A 27874-nucleotide genomic window follows, 5' to 3' on the forward strand; every position below is an offset into this window, starting at 1 on the left:
GAAATTACCTAACCAGACTTGGGGCGGAGTCAGCCCACTTAATTGTGTCATTAGGAAAAAATAAATCCATCAATTCAACACACACTTGTTGAGCGCCCACTACCCGCCAAGCACAAACAAAACCATTCACAGATACCAACTGGGCTTGCTCGCGGCGGGCAGCCTTCCCCACTAAAAACAGCACTATCTCGGCTAACACCTTGCTCAACATTTTCACGAAGCACGTCCAAGAACAAAGGGACGGAGCACGTTTGGCCCGCCCCCTTCCACAGGCCTCGCGCGTTCTCGTAATCGCAGATCGAAAACGCCAAAACGAACCTACGGCGTCGCACGAGGAAGCGAAAACTACACAGCAACCCCTTCCGCCCACGTGAAAGATGGCGCTTGACGCGTCAACCGCCACTGCTGCCGGTTGCTTCCCCTCGGGGGCGGGGTCCAGAGAGAGCAGGAGGTGTGTGCTTAGGCGGTGGATGCTTTTGTTTTCCTCACCTTTTCTCCCCTCCCGTTACTCTGATAGTATTCGTTGAAGGTGATGGGCGAAAGATTAGGTAAAATTCACCCAGAAGAAGAGCACCAGGCGGGAAACAACCGCTGCGTGAAGTGGGTTCGCGGTCGGGACACGCGCGAGGGCCTCGGGTCGGGGGCGGGGCCAGGGGCGGGGCGGGGCCAGGGGCGGGCCCAGGGGCGGGGCGGGGCGTGGGCGGGGCCAGGGGCGGGGCGGTGGCCGGGCTGCGGTTGCGGTCCCTGCGCCCGCGGTGGCGGAGCCTCAGGAGGTGGCGAGTAGGGTGAGTGAGAAGCCGGCGGGCCGGCGACTGTTTGGGGTTGGGGTACAGGGACCGCGCGAGGGCGGGGGCGGTGGCAGCAGCTCTCCCCAGGGCTCGGCTTGTCGTCCCAGACCGAAGCCCGGCATCGGGTTTTCCAGCTGGGGACTAGTAGAGTTGCCTCCATCCGGGCCCCCGGCTCCCCGGCTGCGGCGGCACGGAGACCAGGGGCTGGGGGCCGGGCCTCTGGCCCTCTTTCCCGCCCGCAGTCCACGAGCCGGCCGCTTCCCGGGGATCCGGTGTGAGACCCAGACGGACCCGCCGGACCACCTGCGCCGCGGGTTCGAGGGAAGGCGACTCGAGCACAGAGAGGCCTGGCTCTGGGGAAGGCCAGAGGGCGGGTGGTGTGCGGTGAACGCCAAGTCCGGGTCGGAGAGGAGATAAGGGGGGTGGGATGGCACGGGGGAGATACCATATGCCTGCACATTTGAATACAAGTTTCTAGAGATTGCTGATGCCCTGTGAATTTGACCCACTGTGTGGGTCATGACTTGCTTGCTTCACAGCTCCGAGGTTACACAGACTTACTTAAAGGAAGTGACCATTATGGCTTGAGCATCACTTGACTGATAGTATCTGCTGCAGAAAGAAGGACACTGATTACATGTCTAATACGCCCACACGGCATCTGATTCACCCCCTCCTCCACCAGGCTACTGTATTCAGGAGACAGAGGGAAGTCCTGCACTTGCTCAAGAGAGGCGACCCTTTCAGAAACAATGGAGATTGCTAGGCCCTAGAAAAGTAACAGTGGTTGTGGCCAGTGGATAAATTCCAGTACGAACTGTTCCCATCCCTCACCTGTGATGAAGAGCAAGGGGAACATCAAAAACTAATGATGTAACGTATGGTGATTAACATAACATAATTAAAAAAAAAAAAAGAAAAGCAAGGGAACACAGCACCTCTGGCATTACATTTAATTTGTACTTTTAATTTGAAAAATACTGTTTGATACCATCTTTATCAGACTTCAGAAAACTTATGGGAAGCTTACAGAAGCTAGAATATATGGAAGATTAATAATATGGAGTCGGAACACTTGAAATATGATGGTGTTATGTGACACAGATACCTTTGACCACTACCTCAGCCAAACCCTGCTACTCTGGAAAGCCCTGAATTAGTTGGAAATCGCCTCATGATTGACTACTCTTTATACATCCAAAACAAAAGTGAGAGAAATTCTGGACCACATTGCTTATTGTGCACAAAGCCAGCACTAACCTGCTCTAGGAAAGTTACATAGGTGCTAAAGATTTTTTTTCTCTCTTTATAACGTTGATAAAATAGTCTCTTTATTTAGCTCTGTTAGCAGTCCAAAATTTGCTTTCGGAGAAAAAAGTAAAGACAAAAAACAATGAGGACTCCTATCTTTCAAGCCTGCCCTTGGGCTCTATGTTAATTAAGTAGTTCTAAAGAGTAGTGTGGGTTAGCCTGCCTATTATGTGAGAAACTTGGATCTGTGAGAGATAGCCTGACAGTGATATAAATTTCATTTGCGAATCTTGCCTGATAAAAATTTAGAAAGTGTCACAAACAGTCGGGTGTTAACAGTTCACTGTCATTAAAGCTGGCCTGGGCAGCGTCTGTTTTTGGAAAGTGGGCTGGCTTACGACTCTGCTGCTTTTAGGGCTGGGAGAAAATAAACAGAAAGCATGATTATAAGAAGTGTGAGCCTTATGATGGTAGAATTCTGATTTACAACAGCAGTGGACCAATCAACTTTCTAAATACCAGTGGGAGAAGAGATGGCTGGTTTTTAGCAAAGGTTTAAGAAAAAGCAAAGCTTAGAACCTACTACTCTGCTAACAGTTTTAAGAGATGGTAATCAATATGATCTTTATGTTTGCATATGTTGGATTATTTTCAGAAAGTATATTGGGTACATCCTCATGAGCCCTATTCTTTGTTTACAGGAGTGGAAAGCCATCGTGTCACCCAATTTGGATCCTGGCTTCCCTCAAAAGACTCTTAAGGCTAATCTTTGATAACCTTCTGGAGTAGCCAACTACATGTAGATATATAGATAAACGACTGTTGGTTTTGACCTGATTTTTTTCAGCCACATTTATATATATGGAGTTTCCTCACCAAAGATGATGACTTTAAGTGTTAGTAAAATTATTTTTACAGCTCTCTTAATTACACTTCTCTGTAGCATTTCATTTCTCAAAATTATTAATTTTGGCAGGATTTTAAGCCAAACAATTCAACATGATTCTTGTCTTTTGTTTTCTTTCTAATGATAATAGCAATGAGTATAAATGTAATTAATGGTTCTGTAATAGTTTAATTTTCACAGTCAGGTAAAAATTTTCTCATAATCCAAGCAGATTTTGCCCTGGGGCTCGGTTCGGTTTTAGGAAATGCTTTCATTTTCAGCATAATGATGAAATGTTTGAGTTAAAATATTGTTCTTATGATTATTCACCTTTTTTATCCAAAAAGGAAGAACAAAAGGAAAACGTTACAATATAATTTTGTGGCTGTGTGTTAACTCATCTCCTTGGCCCTCAGTTTGTTATTAATGATGACAATAGCATCATTACAGTTTGAATTCAGATTACATTCCTGTATTCTATCATTGTAAACTGTTTAAATTTTATCCAAAACAGTGGATATTTTAAATAAGCTAGACAGTTTATGTCCAGTATAGTCTTTTAAGACTGTTAAGTTGATATAACACATTAGAAATTAAATATTCCCTAAATGAATTACTGAACTAAAAATACATACATTTACTGCCTTTATGTTAAATCATTTCAACACGTGCATACTATAAAGTGTTTGCCAAGTTCTGTATACCTATTCTTGATATGCATGATAAAAATGCTCATCTAATACTCTAAAAATAGAAGCCACTTCTTTTCAGCAGTCTGAACTCTCTTGACAAGATATAGGTAAAATTCTTTAAGTAAATGAATTGTAGTTATAGATCAAAAGTTGCCTCCCAAAGCAATCCTATAGGCAAAGATAGGTGTATCATAATTCACCTATTAATTGCTGTCCTTTATCATTATGATGAGTAGAGTCCACAGTTTTAGACTTGCTTAAATGTAATTGTTATGGTTCTTTTCACTTTAGGTCTTTCAATACACGTATTCAATTTTTTTTTAAGATTTTATTTTTAATCTCTACACCCAACATGGGGCTCCAGCCCCCAACCCCAAGATCAAGATTCACATGCTTCACTGACTGAGCCAACCTGGCACCCCTCAATTTTAATATTAGGCAAGAATGATTCATTTTACACTATCACAGAGAGTATATACCTTTAGAGTGTTAGATTTCAGTGGGTTAAGATATATAGGAGACCTTGATTCTTGCCTGACTCTGACCTTGGGCAGTTAGCTTTTCTCTCTGTATCTATTTTCCCAGCAGAGTGAGAGGCTTGACCAGTATCTATCCAGTCACTTTGTTTACATGTTCTAAATAACCGAAGCTTTTTTAGTTTAGCCATTTAGTATAGAACTCTTGGTAATGAACTCAGTGTACTGCTACACTGCTTTCTTAAATTTAAGTAGCATATTAAATATATTTATCTTCATCTTGATGTTTCAGTTTTATTTTAAACACCAGTATTGGGCTTTAGTGCCCTGAAACCCAGAGAGCTTGTTGAGAATAAAGGTACTGTTCGCTCGTTTTTGTTTTTTTGCAATCTTTTGTCTTTCTTTCTTTCTCTTTTTCTTTTTTTTCCCTTTTAACAGCTTTAAGGTATTTCTACTGACAGGTGTCTTTTTTTTTTAAAGATTTTATTTATTTAAGAAAGAGAGAGCATGAGAGTGGGGAGGGGCAGATGGAGAAACAGGCTCCCCACTGAGCAGGGAGCCTGATGTAGGGCTTGATCCCAGGACTCTGGGATCATGACCTAAGCCAAAGGCAGACGCTTAACTGACTGAGCCACCCAGGCGACCTGTACTGACAGGTGTCTTTACTAGTTTCCTAGGACTGCTGTAACAAAGTACCACAAACTGGGTGATGTAAAACAACAAAAATTTATTCTCTCACAGTTTTGGAAGCCAGAAGTCCAAAATAAGGTGTCTATAGGGACATGCTCCTTTGAAGGCTATAGGGAAGAAAATTCCTTGCCTCTTAACTCATAGTAGTTACCAGCAATCTTTGGCTTCCTTGGCTTGTAATCATGTAGCTCTTAATTCCTACCTCTGTCTTTACATAGCCCTGTTTCCTCTTTGTCCATGTGTTTCTAAATCTTTCTCTCTAAATCTTTCACCAATCATTGGATTAGGAGCCACCCTAATCCAGTGTGACCCCATCTTAATTTGAATATACCTATTTTTTTTTTTAAAGATTTTATTTATTTATTTGACAGAGAGAGAGGGAGAGCACAAGCAGGGGGAGTGGCAGGCAGAGGGAGAAGTAGGCTCTCCACCCAGCAGGGAGCCAGATGTGGGACTGGATCCCAGGACCTTGGGATCATGACCTGAGCCGAAGGCAGACGCTTAACCGACTGAGCCACCCAGGTGCCCTGAATATACCTATTTTCAAATAAGGTCACCTTCATAAATACAAAGGGTTAGGACGTAAATATATATTTGGGGGGTGGGCAGGACACTGTTAAACCCACAACAAGTGTGGTGGTCTCTAGCTGAGCCCTCCCTTTTCAAATTTGCTCCTCTTTGTTGTTGTGGTTTAGGAACCAAATATCCAATCATTAGAATTGCACATAGAGGGCGCCTGGGTGGCTCAGTTGGTTGGGCGACTGCCTTCGGCTCAGGTCATGATCGTGGAGTCCCTGGATCCAGTCCCGCATCAGGCTCCCTGCTCTGCAGGGAGTCTGCTTCTCCCTCTGACCCTCCCCCCTCTCATGTGCTCTCTCTCATTCTCTCTCTCTCAAATAAATAAATAAAATCTTTAAAAAAAAAAAGAATTGCACATAGATTGGATATTTGGGGACAGTGAGGGTCTATTCTATGAGCTTTAACATATGATATTTCATATTAATGTTCAAAGACCCTTTTTTAGGTCATTATTATTTTGAATTTCTAAGTGCATTCCCTGAATATAGGTGACAAGTTATTATGCATCATAAGGTTATCATCGTATTAGCAAGCATTTGATGTGCACCCGCCATGCTAGTCGAATGTCTATCCTAGTAGGGGACATGCTTCTAAATCTTTTTTGACTGAAGAGAAAACCACATAGGCCTAAGTCATTTGAATTTCTGATGTATGACTTTAAAATTGCTGAACCTAATCATTGGTTTTGTATGTTATTGTTTAGATATCCCTGGAGCATTTGGATAATGTGGTAGTTGGGATGCAGTGATGTCGAATCTCTGTCCACCGCCATCTCCAGCTGTTGCCAAGACAGAGATTGCTCTAAGTGGTGAATCGCCTTTATTAGCAGCTACCTTTGCTTACTGGGACAATATTCTTGGTCCTAGAGTCAGACACATTTGGGCTCCAAAGACAGAACAGCTACTACTCAGTGATGGAGAAATAACTTTTCTTGCCAACCACACCTTAAATGGAGAAATTCTCCGAAATGCAGAGAGTGGGGCTATAGATGTGAAGTTTTTTGTCTTGTCTGAAAAAGGAGTAATTATTGTTTCATTAATCTTTGATGGAAACTGGAATGGAGATAGGAGCACATATGGCCTATCAATTATACTTCCACAGACAGAACTTAGCTTCTACCTCCCACTTCACAGAGTGTGTGTTGATAGATTAACACACATTATCAGGAAAGGAAGGATATGGATGCACAAGGTGAGTGGTTTTTGAGCTTATTAATCATACTAACCTAGCCATTGAAAGTTTATCTTCTGATAATTTATATCTAATACTTAGAAATGATATGCAGTTAACTTCAAACAGTAGCTATTATTTCCATCTGCCCTATTAGTTCTAGTAGTCTGATGTCAGTGATCTTCATAATAACCCTTGAAGGTAGGAAATGATAGTTCTTTTTTTTTTTTTTTTGGAAATGATAGTTCTGTGTTACAAGTAAAAGCTAAAGCTTAGAGGAATTGAGAACATCGTAGTAAGCTTTAGAGTCTAGGTTTGTCTTGGGAACCTTTAACTGTAAAACCTTTTCTCTTTTTGCATTGTATGACCCTGTTTTTCACTTAATACTGTGTGTAGGTACAAGCAGTTCAAAACAAGTGTTTCATAAGCCTTGTAGCCTTTGGTCTCTTTTACTTCTTTGCCAAGTTCTGAAATTTGTAAAATGAGGAGGTTGCATCAAACGGTTTCCAGGAGATGTTCCTTTTAATTTTGCGGATCCAGCCAGAGGAAATTACTGTCATCCCCTAAATCCTGTAATTTAATATTTAGTGATATTTATTTATTTATTTATTTTAAAGATTTTATTTATTTATTCATGAGAGACAGAGAGAGAGAGAGAGAGAGAGGCAGAGGGAGAAGCAGGCTCCCAAGGAGCAGGAAGCCCGATGCAGGACTTGATCCCAGGACCCTGAGATCATGACCTGAGCCGAAGGCAGACGCTTAACCATCTGAGCCACCCAGGCGCCCCATAGTGATATTTATATTTTCATATACTTTTGGCAGACCTGAAGAACAAATTTAACTCTCCTTTCTGCTTTACAGTTTTGATACTAATATGTAAGTCTGTTAAAGCGTTCTTAATTTTATAAGGCTTTTACCCCTGGTAAAAAGTAATAGTATCTTTGAAAAGAAAGAGTGTTTTACTGTTTGCATACTATGTTTTCTTATTTTAAATGTTTATGAAAATCATTTAAAAGTCAGGAAGCCCCAGATACATACAACTTGATCTTACTTAATTTGAAAAGTACAAACCATTAGTTTCCTGTGTGAAATTATGCAGATGTTGCATTGACTGTTTTCTAGTAAGTTTTTTTTTATCTGCAGAGAAAAGGGTGTTTTTATTTTATTTTGTATTGTTTATAAGAGAATGGATTTGTTGGATTAATTTCCTGCCCCCTCCCTTTTTATTTCTGCCCTAATGTGGAAAGTATTTTTCCCACGAACTGAACTACACAACAGCATGTCTGCCATTTAACTGTATTGTGAAAAATAAACAAATGTCAAAATGTTTTGTTTTGTTAATTTTAATGAATTTTCTCTTGCTCAGGAAAGGCAAGAAAATGTGCAGAAAATAATCTTAGAAGGCACAGAAAGAATGGAAGATCAGGTAAGATACAGACTGCATACTATCAAACACCATCAAGCTCATGACATGCATCCGTATAAGGCTGAGGGCTACTTTTCTTAAGGCCTCGAAGCTGTACCGTACTGTTTTGACAGAGTGAGTATGAAAATGAACAGAGCCTTTACGGAAATATATGGAATAAATTGAATGAAAATTTCCATATCTTAGACCTGAAGAGTTAAATAAGTGAAGAATAATAGCTATTTTGCTACCTTTTTTTTTTTTTTTCTGTTTGCACAGACTAAGTTTTGAATAACTTGTTCATGGTAAAAATTTTAAGTTTTATATGAGATTTTCTTTAAGGTATTGCTTCTGGGCGCCTGGGTGGCTCAGTTGGTTAAGCGACTGCCCTTGGCTCAGGTCATGATCCTGGAGTCCCTGGATCCAGTCCCGCATCGGGCTCCCTGCTCGGCGGGGAGCCTGCTTCTGCCTCTGACCCTCCCCCCTCTCATGTGCTCGCTCTCTCTCATTCTCTCTCTCAAATAAATAAATAAAATCTTTAAAAAAAAAAAAAAGGTATTACTTCTTAAACATTTCCCCAGAAGTAGTTATAACAGGAGAGAAGTGAGTATACCCCTCTAAGATATCTAAGATTAGTTCTAAGCATAATATTTATTTGAAGTCTCATGCTGTATTTTTAACACTCATGCAATTTATATTTTATTTCCTATCTATTTAATATTCGGATTTGCCGGTGATAGTCCTCACATTTCTGATTATATGAAGTCTGTAGGGAAACGTGCCATGGTTATCCCATGTCTTTGAATCTGCCTAGGGCACAGGCACCAGCATTTGAGATGCATGATTGCATGGATATGGTTTCCCTTGTGGAAGTTAAATGTAAACCATTTCAGTGCAGGGCAGAGATGTTCTGAAGGGGAATCTCCAAGGGAGAAAGGGTTCTTTGCTTTTACTCCCATTACCTCTGGCCACTCTCAGTGTTCCTTGTGTTGAACTCTAGTCTGAGGATGACTGGGTTGTCTTTACTCTGGTTCTCCTTTAGCGTGCCTAAGACAAAATAGTACTTTAAACAATAACTTTTCTAAAAATTTGTGAATATACAGGACTTAAACCAGGAAAATAGAAAACCCTATAAAATGATCTCCTTTACAAAATTGTTACTATATCTGTATTTTTGCAAATAACTCTCCAGGCCAGAGGAGGTAATCCTGGGGAAAGGTCTAACACTTACAAGAAAATGTTTCCCTTTACCCAGAGAAGCTTGGCCTTTACTTGGTGGTCAATGGGCAGAGTGCAAGCATTGGGGAGACTTTTACCAACCTCTAGATGTACCTACTAGTTATGGAGTAGTTAGTAGAGTTACCTCAAGATAAAGAAATTTAAGACCCAATAAAATTCTGCTTTTCCTGGGATTTTTTTTTTTTCAAACCAGAAACCTGTACTTAAAAAGTTTACCACTATTAACTTTTAATTTATTTCTGTTTTAAGGGCTCTTCTTGAAAATGTTATCCTCTTCCTTCTGTACATTTAGACAAACTGGATGTTTTTAAAGGGGAAACATTCTCCTGCTAAGAAGTTCAAGTTAGAGAAGTCAAAGGAGGAAAAGATACTTGAGGGATTTTCTTTTGAGTTGCTTCTGTGTTCAGGCTTGTACGATTTCTCTTGTTAAGCTTTGATGAGGATATGCGTTCCGTTACAATAAATACCTGAGATACAGTTTATGGCACTATATATATGCCTAAACTTAAGGGAAGATATTTTTCTCCAGTTATCCTTTCTGCAGAGAAGCTGCCTGATAGTTGAATCCTTGCATATCTCACATCATGTGCTTAAAATGACTTTATTTTGAACAAATAAATACTATTTGGGGATGACACATTAGTCTGGAATCAATCACTGACTTCATTCACTGCAAGTTTTGGATGCTTATAGCTATCATCTGATAAAATCACTTTACAAGGAAATAGCTATATAGCTAGTCATTATTCTTGTTGAATTGCATGTGTTGATTGTAATTGTAAACAAGCATTTTAAAAATTCTTTTAAAAAGCGGAAACAGTGAGTGGTTATGTTTGGAGGTTACTACAGGATGAATTTTTTAAAATAATAAAACCTTCTATATGATGCAAGGAGGCTTATGTCTTAGCTTAAAATTGCCACAGACAGCATCATACTTAAATTCCCAAGTTTCTGAAAAACTGGCTATAGTCACTCAAAAAATGACTCCAGGAATGACTGAGATTTAAAGACCTATGTGAAAAGTTTGAATAAAATAGTTTCATGAGAGATGAGTGAGGAAAAAAACTGTTACTATTCTTAATATGTGATTTTAAAAACACGTTTAGCTAAAAATTAACAGATATGTGACAGTTTCATCTCTCTAAAAGTTTACATATTCAGGGGGTGCCTGGGTGGCTCAGTCGGTTTAGTGGCTGCCTTTGGCTCAGGTCATGATCCCAGGGTCCTGGGATCGAGCCCCACATCGGGCTCCCTGCTCAGCGGGAAGTCTGCTTCTCCCTCTTCCTCTGCCTCTCCCCCTGCTTGTGAACTCTCTCTCTCTTTCTCTGTCAAATAAATAAATAAAATCTTTAAAAATAAAAAAATAAAAAATAAAAATAAAAGTTTACATATTCAGGATGGTTCAAAAATGTGGGGGCAGGGGTGATGATAATGAATAAATGAGAGATCACCCATCATTGAGAAACTCTACACTTGTGATGTTCTATATTGTGTTTTCAGTTTCATTCTAGAAACTACAAATTTCAAAATTACATTTTTGATGTCTGTTTATTGATTCTTAAAATATATGTGATGAGTTTGATTTGCATTTGGGTACTAAACCTTATTGTGAATGTACAGGTTGAACATTGACTCAAGCTTTACTACTGAGTTATTTGCTGACTATAAGTCTTTTTATGGTTGGTTTTCCTCATTTTTAAATATAAAATGCATCAATGACCTTTAATTAACAAGAGTTTTTCATATCTCAAATAAATATCAAAGGAAATCCTTTCTAAATTTGGCATGATAATTTAATTATTGCGTGGATTGGTAAATCATAAGCCAGTGATTCCACTCTAAATAAAATCATTCCTGGAAGAATGAAAATTAGTTTTAAATAGTTTGTACATCCTTTAGAAACGTTTTGGAGTAGTAGACATGTTTGGGGGGGTGTTTTAACAAGTTATCAGGTATTTCTATCAAAGGATGTCATTGCTTGCTTTCAGTTCTTATTTTTTTATTGCCCCATTTATCCTATACAAGTTTTCCCTGCTATCCAAAAACGGAGCATTCCTGTAAAATCTTTTATACACTGAAATGGCCATAAAGAAGCAGTTACCATTAATTTATATGGAAAAGTTTTTTGTTGTTGGTCAGTGTAATTAATTAATGCTACAATGAACATCTAAATTTATTCATATATTTAATGTACATTGCATCTTGATTTATTAAAGCCAAGTGACATTCTAGTGGGCATTTACTGTTTTTTATGTTATTTTATGTGAGTGTAACATCAGTTGCCTTCCCCAAATATCACTGGAATAAAAGAAAACCTTTAAAGATGTGGGGCAGTTTTTTATTTTCACAAATTGTTCCTAGAGATCTGAAACTAGAGTACTGAAAAGCTCAATTCACAAAGAAAAATGGTCATTCTTGAAGTACAAAGATGTCTCTAATGACTCTTTTTGTTTTTTCTATTTATTTATTTATTTATTTGATGCAGTGTTTTCATTGTTTGCGTATAACACCCAGTGCTCCATACAGAACGTGCCCTCTTTAATACCCATCACCAGGCTAACCCATCCCCTCACTCCCCTCCCCTCTAGAACCCTCAGTTTGTTTCTCAGAGTCCATAGTCTCTCATGGTTAGTATATGGAAAAGTTTTTGAGTGTTCCCAGACCCAAAAAATAATCCCTCTTAGGCATCTCTGATACCTTAGAACACATCCTACTGATGGATGGACAAAATAAATCAAGCTAAAGCACAGATGCTCACAAAGTCCAAAGCTAAGGCAGCTCGGTGCTGAGATGCTGAGTGGAGTTCGGGCGGAAGCTTGGCCAGGCCACTCTTGCACTATGCGCCACCTCCCATGCTCGACACTGTTTTAGCTTCTCACCTTTTTTTTTTTTTTTGTAGAAGCAGAAATCCTCTTCAGATTTCTTTTGGTTACTGAAAACAGGTACTAATGTAGGTCTTTCATAAAAGCAAAGTGATATAACTCAAACTTTCAAAAAGCCAGGGATACCTTCATTGTGTGATTTTCTTCACTTCATTTTGCTTTTTTGTACAGGGTCAGAGTATTATTCCAATGCTTACTGGCGAAGTAATTCCTGTAATGGAACTGCTTTCATCTATGAAATCACACAGCGTTCCTGAAGAAATAGATGTAAGTTCTTACTTGTATTATTAAATAGGAATAAGGATACCCTCTTATCACTTCCCTTGAGTTATATTACTAGTAGGTATATTAGTAGTATTCTAATTTTAGTAGTATCCATTTTTTGTCATATATACTATTCATATGAAGTATTAGCCACTTTAGCAAACACACATAAAACCCTGAGTTTTATAGCCAAACAGAGGTTTTTTTTGTCATTGATAGTTGTGGCAGAATTACACTTACTTAGTTTATTTCACCACTTTTGTATTTCTTAAAAGTAGGAGAATTCCAGACCTTATAGAAGCAATCAGTATTGAATGCAATACTTTTTGTAACAAAGCAGTATACCAATAAGTGGTGGTTTGCACAAGTTTATTTACATTCACTAATCTAGTTTTCTTTATCATTTGTTGGCATTTTGAATTACACACTCTGCATGTGTAGAGAAATCTTTAGGAAACTATTCTTGTTTCTTTCTTTGTCAGTAAGATTTGTCTCCTGATTCTGATAGCCCAGAAGAGGAAGTTGTTCTTGTCAAGATTGTTGCTTAACTTGCCTGACTGGTTTTCACATTTGTTCTTCTGAAAGTTTATAGAAGTGCCCAGAGGTTGTTTTATTGGATTCTTGATGCTTAGAAATGAGGACAATGTGTCATATTGAACTTAGACTTTGGAAAACTTGTGTATTTAAGAGTGTTATTTCAATGCTACATTATAGCCAGAATAACTTTGGTTTTTTTATTTGTTTTTTTGTGGTGTGTTTTAGATAGCTGACACAGTTCTCAATGATGATGATATTGGTGACAGTTGTCATGAAGGCTTTCTTCTCAAGTAAGGATTTTGTTTCTTTTTGTAAGAGATGGATAAAGCAGATAGAAATCTTAGGCTCACCTATGACATGATTTGGAAGGATGAAAACAATAAGAGACTAGCTACCCAAATTATTCTAGGAACAGTGTTGCATATTTAAACTATTACTTAGCTTTGTGTTATTTTTTTCATTTATTACATGTCTGTGATATATTTGATGTTACTCTTTTTAATATTTAAAGAAGTCGAGTGTCCATAGTGCCCAGGCAGGAAATCTTGGTCTCTTGTTTGGTTCTGGTTTCTTATTTTACTTTTCATTAAAGCTGAAACAAAGAACTGAAGGGGGTTCTTAGACCCATTTCCAGTGTTGGTGGGGGCTTCCCCCCACGAACAAACAATGCTCTAGATACCAAGTGGGTGTCCTACAGTTTAATTCAGTTCTTACACTCTCTGCCTGGAGAGTGTCAGATTCCATAAATTAAGGGTTCAGTCCCACAAGACTGCGTCTCCCCTACCCCCGGACACCAGTCTGACTGGCAACAGATTGGACATCACAGCCTCCTTGGACTTCAGACACCAGTAACAAGTCCAGGTTGTTCCCTGGACTTCTTACCAATTGTCTATAAATCAGGTTCCTACAGCCCCCTCCTTGGGTTCCATTAATTTGCTAGAGCGGCTCACAGAACTCAAACATTTTATTTACTTGATTATTATAAAGGATAGAATCTAAGATACAGATGAACATCCAGATGGAAGAGATGCATAGGACAAGGTCTGGGGAAAGGGTGAATAACTTCCATACTATCTCCAAATACCACTCTCCCCAAATCTCATGTACACTAACACAGAAGCTCTCCAAACTCCTTTTGGGTTTTTATGGATGCTTCATTAATTACATGGGCATGATTGATTAAATCATTGGCCGGTGGATAACCTCCAGCCCCTCGCCCCTCCCCAGAGGTCGGGGAGGGACTAAAAGGTCTAACCCTTATCACGTGGTTGGCTCCATTAGTAATCAGCTCCCATCCTTAGATGCTTTCCCCCCAAAAATTGCCACATTAACATAACAAAAGGCATCTCTATAATTTCCTACACTTAGGAAATTCCAAGTGTTTTGGAAACTGAGCCAAGAGCTGTGGATTAAGACCAAATATATATATTTCTTAAAATCACAATATCTCAGAACCCTTACAAATTAAGTTTCATTTGGATGGACTTAAGTTTTTTAGACCTAGAAAAGAAAATTATTTGTATTTTTATTGATCCTTTCCATCTTTCAGCAGATTTTAGTACTTAAAGAGTGTGGGCTCTAAAACCAGACTTCCTGGGTTATTGCTGTGTAAACCTGGGCAAGATACCTGAAGTCTCTGTGCCCCCATTTCCTCATCTGTAAAATAGGAATAATAATAGTACCTACTTCATATGATTTGTTGTAAGAATTGAGTGAGATAAATCATATTAAGTATATAAAACAGTGCCTGGAACAAACAAGCACATAATAGCTGACATTTTCTTTTTTTGTTTCTTCAAAGGAAAATGTAATAACAATAATAACAGCCAAAATTTATCAGGTGCCTACGAGTCAGTCCCTATACTAAGTGCTCTCTCTGCATGTATAAACTCATCTTTTCCCTTAGTTTCTTTACGATTTCTTTACGATTGCAGATTATTGTGAAATTTTATTTTTTTCAATGAGAAGTGAAAGGATAAAATACTTGCTTTTTATGTCCATAGTCTTTTCCTCAGAGAAGCTCAGAGGCGTGAGTGCTTTTAGCCTAGAAGCCTTAACATAGCTTGATTCAGAAGCACTTTAGTGCTGAATCTGCTGTCAGCCATTCATATCATTATTTTTAATCCCATTTGATTTTAAATAAATCACTTAACCTCTCTACACCTCAGTTTCATTCTTTATAAACTGGTAATATTTTACTAACTGGGTTTTAATTTCAAATGGGAGAATCTCTGTGAAAGGCCTGAGGAAAATGTAAAGTACTACGGGAAACAAGGGATGGCATTTCTCTTGTAGCTTTGGCATTCATCATGTAAAGCTAGTCTAAGTTGTTTGAAGTTCACTTGCCCTTTTTTTGTTTTGTTTTAGTTTGTGACATTGTTTTACTGGCAACGTTTTTCATCTTTTTTCTTCACCTTGCAGTGCCATCAGCTCACACTTGCAAACCTGTGGCTGTTCTGTCGTAGTAGGTAGCAGTGCCGAAAAAGTAAATAAGGTAATTTATTTTATGATCCAGCCAATAATCTGACTTCTTAATGCTGCTAACATATCATGGATTCTAATTTAAAAGTTAGCTTGAGTCAAAACAATCTAATATTATAAGGAGGTAATAGAATCTGGCCAAATTACTGTGTGACACCCTGTGACAAAAATAAGTTGAAGTAAACTGCTAAATAGGAAATCATTAATCCGTTTCATTTTGATAATTCATAAATATTATACAGTTCTCAGTATTATATAAATGGTTTTGAGAATTTCTTAAAATAAGGTATTTTTAAAAATTATTTGTCTTCTGTTTTCTGATGTCACTTTTAATAAATAGGGCAATAACCATGTACTTTTTTTTAAGATTTTATTTTTTCATTTGACAGAGTGAGGGAGAGCACAAGCAGGGGGAAGGGCAGAGGGAGAGAGAGCAGATTCCCCGCTGAGCAGAGAGCCAGAGGTGGGGCTGGATCGAAGGACCTGACCTGAGCCGAAGGCAGACACTTAACCCCCTCAGCCATCCAGGCGGCCCAATAACCATGTACTTTTGATACAGATTTCAAAAAAATGTTATCTGGTTTTTCATCTTGATTTGTTATCTTGCTTTTCCTCCTGAATCTATTTTTTTTAGGGACCTGTTGCTACAGAGTGGTCAGTGGAAGTTATGTTTTATTCAGTAACATTTGTAACCACTTCCTTCAGTGCTACATGAGTTAATAAAGACTTAATGAAGTTATCTTTCCAAGCATTAGGCAAAAACTAAGGGATTTTGCACTTTTCTTCACTGACTGTTAATTAGAAAGAGATAAGTTGCACATATCTATCAATTTAAGTAAACCTGATTTTTCTTTTTATGTTTTACACAGGAACTATGTTAGGAATGATTATTTCCTTGACAAATATATTTGTATTTTTTTCTCTACCCTGTATGCTTTGCCTGACCCTTCATTTACCAAAATTATATTTTTCATACATCCATTTATGAGAGGTTAGTGTACCTCTTACTATATTGGTCTAGCAATTTATTGTTATATTTGTTACCCCAAGAAGGTAGGTTTCCATCTATGTCACCCAGAACCTTCAGATTTCACAGAAGGACTTCCCAGTAGCTTTTTGGAAGAAGAAGGCTCTGTGGTTGGGGCTCTCTGTTTTTAAAACACTTTTTTCATCCCACATCCTCTTCTGGCATAATTGCTTCTCTTTTATTTTTTTAGTATGAAAAAGGTTGCCATCACTCTATATTGAAAGCCTACTACTTTAAAGTCACTACTTTTAATGTGAAAACTGTCTGAACATACTTACTTGGCTTTTTATTTTCCTGATAGAGCTATAGATCAAATCCTGTTAGAATCATAGATTTCTAAGCCCCAACCAATACCTTGCTTATTTTAAGTCAAATTTGATAGAATTTTTTTTTTAAGATTTTATTTATTTATTTGACAGAGAGAGACACAGCCAGAGAAGGAACACAAGCAGGGAGAGTGGGAGAGGGAGAAGCAGGCTTCCCGAGGAGCAGGGAGTCTGATGCGGGGCTCGATCCCAGGACCCCGGGACCATGACCTGAGCCAAAGGCAGATGCTTAACGACTGAGCCACCCAGGTGCCCCTCAAATTTAATAGAATTAATTCTCATTCTATTGAAGCATTTGGATACTCCTAATATTCATTATAATGGAATTTCACTATTCAACAGAGGCCATAATTCTGCCTAATTTAACTGCATTTAGTTTTCTTGTCCAGAATTGTTTGCTTATTTGAAAAATAGTTGCCCCTGGGTGGAGATACAATCAATAATTAAGTCATTAGTTCTTAGTGAAATAAGGATTCCGTGATCAAATATGTTGAATAAAGTATGCATATCATATCAATCACCTGGTCACAATATGTATTCAAACACTAAAGGTTTTGAAATATACAGTACGTTTACCAGCATTTCCCAAACTTACTTGACCACACAATTCCTATTTTAAGCAACAACTGTGATGTCCCATGGACTCCTGAAGGTGACTAAGGAATACTTTCTTCTCAGGATGTACTTTATTGACAATAGTGGTTGAAGTTTCTATTCAAATTTCTTTCATAAGCAAACCAGTGGCCTTTAGTTTATTTTAATGCTAAAATATTTTCTTTTACAGATAGTGAGAACGTTATGCCTTTTTCTGACTCCAGCAGAGAGAAAATGTTCCAGATTATGTGATGCAGAATCATCATTTAAATACGAGTCAGGGCTCTTTGTACAAGGCCTGCTAAAGGTATAGTTTCCATTTGTCACAAGTGAAAGCAACTTTTTAAAATCATTTTTGACACTCTTTATAAATATATTTTGAGTATTAGCATGTAGGACATCTCATGTTATATGCCAAGGAGCTGACCTATACACAAGTGTGAGCTTAGAGTATATGTCTTACAGATTTATAGTTAGCATCAATGAGACATCATAGAGTCTCTTTTTGTGTATTTCTCTTTGTTTCCTATAGCTGCCTGTCTGACCTCAGGATTATTTATTCAAGTTGCATATCTAAAATGGGTACCTTTTTTTTTTTAACTGAAAAGAATTTGAATTTTCTTTTTTTTTTTTTAAGATTTTATTTTTATTTATTTGACAAAATAGCGAGAGAGGGAACACAAGCAGGGGGAGTGAGAGAGGAAGAAGCAGGCTTCCCGCCGAGCAGGGAGCCCAATGCGGGGCTCAAACCCAGGACCCTGGGACCATGACCTGAGCCAAAGGCAGATGCTTAATGACTAAGCCACCCAGGCGCCCCAAGAGTTTGAATTTTCATTAGCATTTTTCGTTTATGTGCTGTATTCATTTATTGAAAGAAAATTTTAAATTGCTTCCTGTCTTCACAAAGTGTATATAGAATTTGAACAATTCATATATATACATATTCACATATGTGTATTTTTAAATTATTTTACATTTTTTATTTACTTGAGTCTGCTTTTTCTTTTTAATTCTAGTATAGTTAACATACAGTACTATATTAGTTTCAGGTGTGATCTAACAATTCTATACATTACTCAGTGCTCATCATGATTAGTGTACTCTTTAATCCTCACTCCCTATCTTACACCCCTCCCACCACCTCCTCTCTAGTAACCATCAGTTTGTTCTCTGTGGTTAAGAGTCTGTTTTTAGGTTTGTCTGGATTTTTTGGGGGGTTGTTTATTTTGTTTCTTAAATTCCACATACGGGTGAAATCATATGGTATTTGTGTTTCTCTGACTAATTGAGTCCTCTTTTCAAGGAGCAAAGCAGATAAATGTAAATTAGCAAATTATTTTCAGTAATTACAGGGAAGATACTTTACTGAATCTATCATTGATATTTCAATTATAGTCAAAGATGTGAAGAAGTAGATTTCCTAATGGTTATGTGATTCTCTCACAGTGAATGCTTTCTTGAGGATCTAGGCATAGCAAAATGAAAGAAAATATATTAAAAATTGTTGCAAATAAAAACTATATTCAGCTTTTGCATTTTCAATAGTGTGCATGCTCTGAGCTCAGAATAATATTTAAATACAGAAACTACTTAAGGGAAACTCATTTCCAATTTGAACTGCACAAATATGAAAATTAGAATCTCTTTTTATCAAAGACATAATAAGGTACTTAGTACTTTTATTTCCTCAGCACCCTCTTACTTAATTATGTAAGTTTTATCCCTGAAAAGGACCTATACCAGATACATAGAGGAAAACTTGAAACTATAATGAAAAAATATTTGTTAACACTTTTCCATACACGTATAAATTGTTAAGCCTTTCAGAAAATACTTTACCATTATATGTCAGGAGCCTTAAAAATGTTCAAAGACTTAACCTACTATCTCTGCTTCTGGAAATCCATCCTAGGGAAACAGTTATATAAGGAGAAAGATTTACTTATAAAGGTGTTATTACAGCATTATAAGGGTAAAAAACTGAAAATAGCCTCTGTATTGTGTTCATAATCTATACCACAATGCTTTGGACCCAGTAGATAATTCTTACATGGCATTTACTGCCCAATTGACAATACCTGGGAAGACGTACATTTTTTACTTATAAAAATACATATCCGTTGAGATTTAAAAGAATATGTAAGTAGTCTATAAGAAAAGAAAAAGTTCCCCATAGTCTCATAATCCAGTGAATAACCACTGTTAATATTTGGCATATACCTTGCTCCTCTTTTTATTCTTCTGTATGTATCTTTGACATAACTCCCTGCCCCCTCCACATGTTTTAACCTCCATATTCCACAATATATTATGAACATCTTTCTGTATCATCACATAAACTTCAGCAAATCAATTTTTAGCAGCTAGACAAAAAACCATTGTTATTTAATCACTTATCTTTTTGGCTGCTTAGCTTATTTTCTAGCATTTTACTATTTAAACCAGTCTGTAGTGCACCCATCACTAAGACTTTGTACACGATCATGACTCATTTCCTAGGATAAACTTCTAGAGATGGATTTGCAAAAGCCAGTTTTTCTAATTAAAAAATAATTCTTCGGGGGCGCCTGGGTGGCTCAGATGGTTAAGCATCTGCCTTCAGCTCAGGGCATGATCCCAGAGTCCTGGAATCGAGCCGCATATCAGGCTCCCTGCTCAGCGGGGAGCCTGCTTCTCCCTCTGCCCCTCCCCTCACTCGTGCTCACTCTCCCTTGCAAAAAAAAATAAAATCTTTAAAAAAATAAATAGTTTTGGGCGCCTGGGTGGCTCAGATGGTTAAACGTCTGCCTTCAGCTCAGGTCATGATCCCAGGGTCCTGGTATCGAGTCCTGCATCGGGCTCTCTGCTCCTTGGGAGCCTGCTTCTCCCTCTGCCTCTCTCTCTCTCTGTCTCTCATGAATAAATAAAATCTTTTAAAAATAAATAAATAAATAAATAAAAATAATTCTTCGTATCTTTTGGCATGTAAGACAATAAATTTTCTTTTCATTATGACAGGATTCAACGGGAAGCTTTGTGCTCCCCTTCCGGCAAGTCATGTATGCTCCCTACCCCACCACACACATAGATGTGGATGTCAATACTGTCAAGCAGATGCCACCGTGTCATGAACATATTTATAATCAGCGCAGGTACATGAGATCCGAGCTGACAGCATTCTGGAGAGCCACTTCAGAAGAAGACATGGCTCAGGATACTATCATCTGTACAGACGAAAGCTTCACTCCAGATTTGTATGTAATGATATTATTGTTAAACAGTATTATGAAATTATATCTTTTATGAGTAAAAACAAAACAAGCCTATGTTTGAAAGGAAGGAAATATTACTACGAGAATTATGCTTGAAGAAATAATTTGGTTAATCATGCGCTTTTTTTATTTAAAGATTTTATTTATTTCTTCGACAGAGAGAGACACAGAGAGAGAAGGAACACAAGCAGGGGGAGAGGGAGAGGGAGAAGCAGGCTTCCCGCGGAGCAGGGAGCCCAATGCAGGGCTCAATCCCAGGACCCTGGGATCATGACCTGAGCCGAAGGCAGACGCTTAACGACTGAGCCACCCAGGCGCCCCTTTACTCTTTTTTTTTTAAGATTTATTTATTTGACAGAGAGAGACATAGCGAGAGAGGGAACACAAGCAGGGGGAGTGGGAGAGGGAGAAGCAGGCTTCCCGCGGAGCAGGGAGCCCAATGCGGGGCTCTATCCCAGGACCCCGGGATCATGACCTGAGCTAGAGGCAGATGCCTAAGGACTGAGCTACCCAGGCACCCCTGCCTTATTTTTTTTTCTTAAATGTCTCTTTTTCTTAATATAATTGTGTTTTGCATAGATAGGTTAGATTAGTCCCTAAAAGTAAATATTCAAGTATTTACTTAAATATACATTGAGGCCCTACGCACAATAAGAGGTGCTAATAAGGTTGGGCCTACAGTCTAGTGTATAAGAGTCATCAAAAGGCTTATTAACTAAACCAAGGAAGTAATTCTTTTTTTTTTCTTGATATGTGAATATAATATACAGCAGAACTCTGAAAATACATGTATAGAGCATTCTTTTATTTGCATTTTATATTGTTTTTCATTTTTTATTCATAAAGTATGATCAGTAAATTAAAAAGAGAAAAAGTAATGATAAAATGTTGAAAGTGGACCCAATTAGAGGGGAAAGATTATAAACCCAAATTATAAAACCCCAGGAAAATACTTAAGTTCTAAATCAGGAGAAGAAATGCGGTATAGTCTGATGGTTCTCTTTAATCAATTTAGAGTGCCCAGCACATTTAATATGCTCAATAAATGTTATTTTTGTGATAATCCATGTTTGAGCGTATAAAGCAGCAGTAAAATTGGAGCAAGCAGCCCTGTCCTGTAATTCTACGAAACATTTGGAGCTGAGCCAGGGGACATGTGGAGCACCAATAGTCACACAGAAGTTATTGACCAAAAGCATAGAAAAGGAGCCCCATGTCCAAGGAATCCCCAGCCTCATGTGTCTCTAAGTCCAGAAAGATGGCATCATTAGGACCCATCTTTTTCCAGCTGTCCACTGTTTTTGTGGGTTCCATAGAAAGTTTTAAGGAAATTGGTTTAGAAAATGAATTAGTCAAAACGGGAATTCCAGGTGACTAATTTTTTAAGTATTGGTAATTGTGGTACATATGTAGGAATTCTCAAAACTAATCTGTGCTTTCAAGCATTTTCTTCTTTCCTGAATTATTTAGTATTTTCTCCCCTTTTTTTAGTTACTTCAGAGCTTTTTTGGGGGGGAATTTAGTGAACTTGAGAATGGATTTATCATCCAGTAATTTTATTTTTATTTTTTTAGAGGAGGTATGTGTATGCTTTTAACATTTCTTACTCATTTTAGCCAGTTATGTTTTGATTGCTTCACTGATTTGACAGACTTTGATTAGCCAGCTAGTCTTATTTTACTGATGATTAAAAAAATAACATCATGAATTTTTAAAATTTATTTACAACTCCCAAGTAAATTTTCTGAACACGAAATTGTCCAAAAATAATATTCTGCCATTAGATTGTATATTAACTTTTACATATTACAGATATATTTTACTTTTTAGTTTTCTTTAAGCAGTATTATTTACTTTTAAGATATTTTTAATTTTAACTTCTAAAAATAATTTCACTCACTGCCATTACAGTGAGTCACTGGAAATATCCTTTAACACTTTGCTTCATCTGATTCACCTATGACAGAGACAGTCAGTTTGAAAAGGGGTGCTGCCGACTAGTAATCATGCAGGGCTGACTTTTTTTTTTTTTTCCTTCTGAGTTTCCTTCTTCTGTAATTTGGTACACCCATCTCCTAAAGTAGGAAATTTTAAGTACTTTCCTATTTCTCTATGCACACATCTCTCTTTGTTTGCCTTTCTTGTAAGTTCAGTGATGATCCCTACCATTTTCAGTGAAAAATTGCTTACCTTATGCTGTGTTAGAGATACATTATCTCTAGTGTGTATTATGTCTTAACTTATTACTCTGATCATTGCCTAGGTAGGTAACTCTTTCCTAAGTAGTTGGTTCATGTTACTTGCTTGGTGATAAGTTTGTTGATGCAGCTCAGTGGTCAAGATGTTCCTTAATCCCACTTGAATTTTCCTTAACATTTACCCTTTTACCTTTTTCTTCCTCAACAGCTTATTACAAGTTACTATAACATAAAGTTAACCTTTTATTTTGTTCTGGGTTTTGGTGGTGGTGGTATGTGTTTATTTTTCTTGCTGTTTTATTTTGAGATGGCAGGAATTGGCAATCGTATTTATTAATTTTCTAAGGCTCTCAACATTTTTTTTATAAGGTGAGGGTACAAAAATAGATTGATAGGGACTTACATACCCTTCTTGGGGATGTTTATATCTTTAAGAGAAAAATAATTACATAGTGGCTTGACAAACTCCAGTAATACACAAATGTATCCTTGAGTTAAAATAAATATTTTTGTATCTCCAAATATATTTTTATATATATATAATTTTTATAAATATGTTTACATATAATATTCCATTTCTAAGAATTTAATTTATTGGCTGGAGTGAGGGATTTTGGAAAGTAGCCTTTTCAATGTTTGGACTGTTTTCTTCATAGGAATATTTTTCAAGATGTCTTACACAGAGACACTCTAGTAAAAGCCTTCCTGGATCAGGTAAATGTTAAACCTGAGATTGTCAAAATGAATGATACGATATGTTTTCTTTTTTAGTGTATACTACATTGCCTGTGCTATATATGTAGCATCATAGAGTTAAGTCGTTACTTTTTTAAGTCATTATCTCTTTGTAATGTTTCAGATCTTTCTAAAGTGTCTACATAGTGTTTCTTTTGAATTGTTAGTGGGTGTAGCCTATATATTAACAATGAAAGATGCAATATAATAATAATTAATGTTTTAATTCCAACCACTAACCTATCACTCTCTTGGGGAAAGGAGAATATTTTTTATTTGCCTTAATTGAGCCAAAATGTCTTTAAAACTTTGTATACTTCTACTGAAATAATAACATCTTTATTGTCTCATTATTTTGAAAAATATCTACTTAGTTAACATTTGAAGAAAATTATAGATTATATGGGACTTATTTCTTAATATAACAGCTTTGTCATAACATCATTCTGGGGACCAGGCCAGGAAACAGTATCATAGAAGTAACTTTGAAATAATGAGGTCCTTAGATTAACTCAAAATTTTAGATCCAGGTCTGTGTAGTCTGTGACGTATTGCATACTTCAAGGATAATTCATAGTCATGCAATTAATTCCATGCTTCTCGAGCTGAATAAAATCATTTTACCACTACACATGTACCCTTACCCCCAACAGTAGAGAGAGAAGAATATCTTAAATCCATAGTCTGTAAGCATGGCTCGACTTCTGGGAGCTTCAATTTTATTTGGAGATGTGGGCAGAAAAAGTTAGATAATACAAATAGAAGTAAATTACATCATTTTTTTTTAATATTTTGTTTATTTATTTGAGAGAGCGTGCGCGCAAGCAGGGGGAGGTGCAGAGGGAGAAGCCAACTCCCTGCTGAGCAAGGAGTCTGACATGGGGCTCGATCCCAGGACCCTGGGACCATGACCCAAGCAGAAGGCAGCCACTTAACCAACTGAGCCACCCAGGCGCCCCTACATCATGATTGTTAATAATAAAGTAAATAGGGATGTATTCTGAGATAGAATGCAAAATTTGAGTTCATTTTCAAAGATAAAATAGAAGACTTCAGAAAAACGTGATTACTTTAGACTCTACTTCCTGTCTATTAGGGGCTGGATGGTTGTGGAGAACTGCTCTAATGTGTGTTATCTGCCAGACATTGTCAACGCTGTGATGGAAACATGCTGTATAAGAAGAATTGGAGCAGATTATTTATTAAAATACTTCATTTTCCTCTAGGTCTTTCATTTGAAACCTGGTTTATCTCTCAGGAGTACTTTCCTTGCACAGTTTCTACTCGTCCTTCACAGAAAAGCCTTGACGCTAATAAAATATATAGAAGATGATACGTAAGTAAAACCACATGGAATAAAAACCTGTGTGCATTGTGTTTTGTTTTGTTCCTTTTAGACGTTTTCTATAGTTTTATATATAAAAATTTTTTTTTCTTCATTATTTATAGGCAGAAAGGGAAAAAGCCCTTTAAATCTCTACGGAACCTGAAGATAGACCTTGATTTAACAGCAGAGGGCGACCTTAATATAATAATGGCTCTAGCCGAGAAAATTAAACCAGGCCTACACTCGTTTATCTTTGGAAGACCTTTCTATACTAGTGTACAAGAACGAGATGTTCTAATGACTTTTTGAATGTGTAACTTGTGAAGTATATTTTGTCACAATCATGATTGCTGCTAAAGTAGCTTGGTGGTATAGGAGACATCATTCCCTCGGGTCATGCCCTAGAGTCCTACTTGGCAGTGCAGTTAAAGTTAGTTACACTACAGTTGTTACAAGTCTGTAAGGGGATGTCAGGTGCATCGTTACAATGGATGCATCTTTTCCTAGATGTGCTATCTTGGGATACAAACTTGGGTTTACAGTTATAGTAAATGTTACTGCTCTCTTTTAAAGATATAATAATAGAATAAAACTTGACCACAACTACTGTTTTTGTAACTTACAGTTCATGGTTTACATGTATCAAAGTGAAATCTGAGTTAGTTTTCACAGATAAATACTAGTTGACTTTTCATCTCTTGGTGTTCCTTGAACATAGGTTAAGTTTTAGAAAGAATATATTGATCAAGCAGATGCTTAATTCAAATTAATTATTAGATCATACTTGATAGACTAGTAGTCCTTAGAGTTCAGTCTGTGTAAAAACGTCATGCAATACATGTAGTCCCGATGGTGAACCACAGTCAGGGTGTTTGTTTGTTTGTGTATTTGTGTGTTGAGCTCTGTCAAAGAAAATAGAGGAAATTGGATTTTATGTTTTAGTAGTTATTGCCAACTATTTAAATTAATTTTTATTATTTTTGAGCCGAATTGAAATGTGTACCTCCTGTGCCTTTTTTTTATCTTGAAAAATATAATGACTTGGAAGAAGTTCAGATTACACTAGTCAGCCATTTTTATCTTGTTTTCCTCTTGTAGATTCTCACCCTGATTTGGCAGTTGTGACTCCCAAGGTTATAAAATGCAATAGAGAATATACTAACTAGTAAGATCTTTTTTCAGGAACAGAGAATAGTATCTTATCCTTTTCTTCTTATATTTCTGCCCATATTTTTGAAGTTGCTGGCAGGTCTCTTTGCCTGCATCTTGTGAGGAAAGCAGGAGAAACTTTACTGATGTGCTATTTTACTAGGTGCAACTTTGGCAAAACTAAGTGATCAATTTCTTTTGTTTCCTTAATGCGTTTGGACCATTTTGCTAGCTATAAAATAAGTTATTAATATAATTCTGTGCTAGAACAGTTTTGACATAATAGTATATACAAGCAGCTAAAATATTTTTATTTAAAACTACACAAAAGGGAAAAATGTTTATAAGAAAGGGATAAACGTGACAGAGTCCCTCTGCTGTTGCTTACCAAATTGAACCCAAACCAACATGTTCTTTTCGGAAAGGTCCTAATTGCCTTTCACATCACTGATCAGAAAGGTATAGACAACCTGATTTATAGACACAAATGGTACTGGATGACTGGCGCTCTGGCTCAGTCATGAAAGAATTTACAGGTAGTACCTTGTTGTACGCCTTACTCAGTGTTTTCTATGTGAGATTATTAAAGAGTACTGACTTGATTATCTTCTTTTGCTGGTTTATTGTACTGTGATATAGAATGCAAGTTGTACAGTGAAATAAGTTATTAAAGCATGTGTAAACATTGTTATATATCTTTTCTCTTGGATGGAGAATTTTGAATAAAATATCTTTGAAATTTTGTCTCAGCAATTATTTGTTCAGAAAAGCAGTGTTATGATAATGAAAGACTGACAGTCTATGTTATATCTAAAGTTTTTTTACTTGTTTTTTTTTGTTTTTGAAAAAAAATGTATTTGAAGTTTTTTATAATGCCTGGAATCTTTTCTTTATAATGCTGGTTGCTTTCATTACTTTTTTAATTTAATGCTTAACTGACAGGATTGCAATTTGATTTTTAAATTTATATATTAATATTTCAAATGTAAGCTAGTGCTTGGGTCATTTTTTTAAATTTCTGTTATAAAATATTATTATAACCTGAGCTGAAGTTATTTCTTCCAGGTATCCAGTATAGGTGTCCAAGATGAAAGTGTAAGGAATCTAAACCTTATAATCTGGAAAACAAATAACATTGCCATTTTGGGGGCACCTGGGTGGCTCAGTTGTTAAGCGTCTGTCTTCAGCTCAGGTCATGATCCCAGGGTCCTGGGATCGAGCCCCGCAGCCCCGCATCGGGCTCCCTGCTTGGCGGGAAGCCTGCTTCTCCCTCTCCCACTCCCCCTGCTTGTGTTCCCTCTCTCGCTGTGTCTCTCTCTGTCAAATAAATAAATAAAATCTTTAAAAAAAAAAAAAGATTGCCATTTTTACTCCAGGTAAAAAAAATGTAATTCATAAATATAATAGTTGAGTTGAAAGGTTTCTTTAAAAGAAGACTGATTCATCACACGCTAAGATTCTTACAGAAGAAGCCAACACTTCATATAATGCTGTAAAGTACAAGTGAGATGGTGATGGCTGTGGTCTGTTTCTGTAATGCTGCCGGTTAAACAGGAGAGTGTGATTGTTACTCTTATGTAACAGTGTTTTGGTTTTGAATTGACGTTTCTCCTATGATCGGCAGAGTATAGCCTAAAGTACCCCCAATTAATACATAGCCCCCTGGACTTTCCCAATCCAACATTGCAACACGATGAGGCCAGTATTATTATTTCCACTTTACAAATGAGGAAACTAAAGCTTAAAGAACTATTATGTGCAGCCCCTGGTCACTCAGCTAGTGAGGTTGGATTTCATCCCAGAAGTATAGTAGTTGCCATGCAGCACAGCACCTCGTACAGTTCCTCCATGTAGTAGGTACTCAGTGTTGTTGAAATGAAGGCAAGGGAAGGGAAGGAAGCAAGTACTATCGGCCTACTAGTCCTCT

The 27874-nt window shown here is 37.3% G+C and overlaps 1 protein-coding gene across 4 annotated transcripts; it reads left to right on the top strand.

Moving 5' to 3' along the window:
* Positions 1-711: 711 nt before the first annotated feature.
* C9orf72 (C9orf72-SMCR8 complex subunit) lies at positions 712-26690 on the top strand. Of its 4 annotated transcripts, none has more exons than XM_035016517.1 (12): positions 712-785; positions 2741-2935; positions 6066-6553; positions 7899-7958; positions 12230-12325; positions 13085-13149; positions 15281-15353; positions 17478-17594; positions 20285-20520; positions 23393-23450; positions 24698-24807; positions 24921-26690. In XM_035016517.1, the coding sequence occupies exons 3-12, from the start codon at positions 6110-6112 to the stop codon at positions 25105-25107; spliced, it is 1446 nt and encodes a 481-aa protein (XP_034872408.1). In that variant the 5' UTR covers positions 712-785; positions 2741-2935; positions 6066-6109; the 3' UTR covers positions 25108-26690. The 4 variants fall into 4 exon arrangements, with proteins under 4 accessions (XP_034872408.1, XP_034872409.1, XP_034872405.1 ...); XM_035016518.1 differs by lacking the exon at positions 712-785 and adding an exon at positions 4404-4451 and having other exon boundaries at positions 1227-2935; XM_035016514.1 differs by lacking the exon at positions 712-785 and adding an exon at positions 1228-2070.
* Positions 26691-27874: the final 1184 nt, after the last annotated feature.

Source organism: Mirounga leonina, unplaced genomic scaffold, assembly GCF_011800145.1.
Source record: "Mirounga leonina isolate KUSES-001 unplaced genomic scaffold, KU_Mleo_1.0 Mir_170, whole genome shotgun sequence".
Lineage (NCBI taxonomy): Eukaryota > Metazoa > Chordata > Mammalia > Carnivora > Phocidae > Mirounga > Mirounga leonina.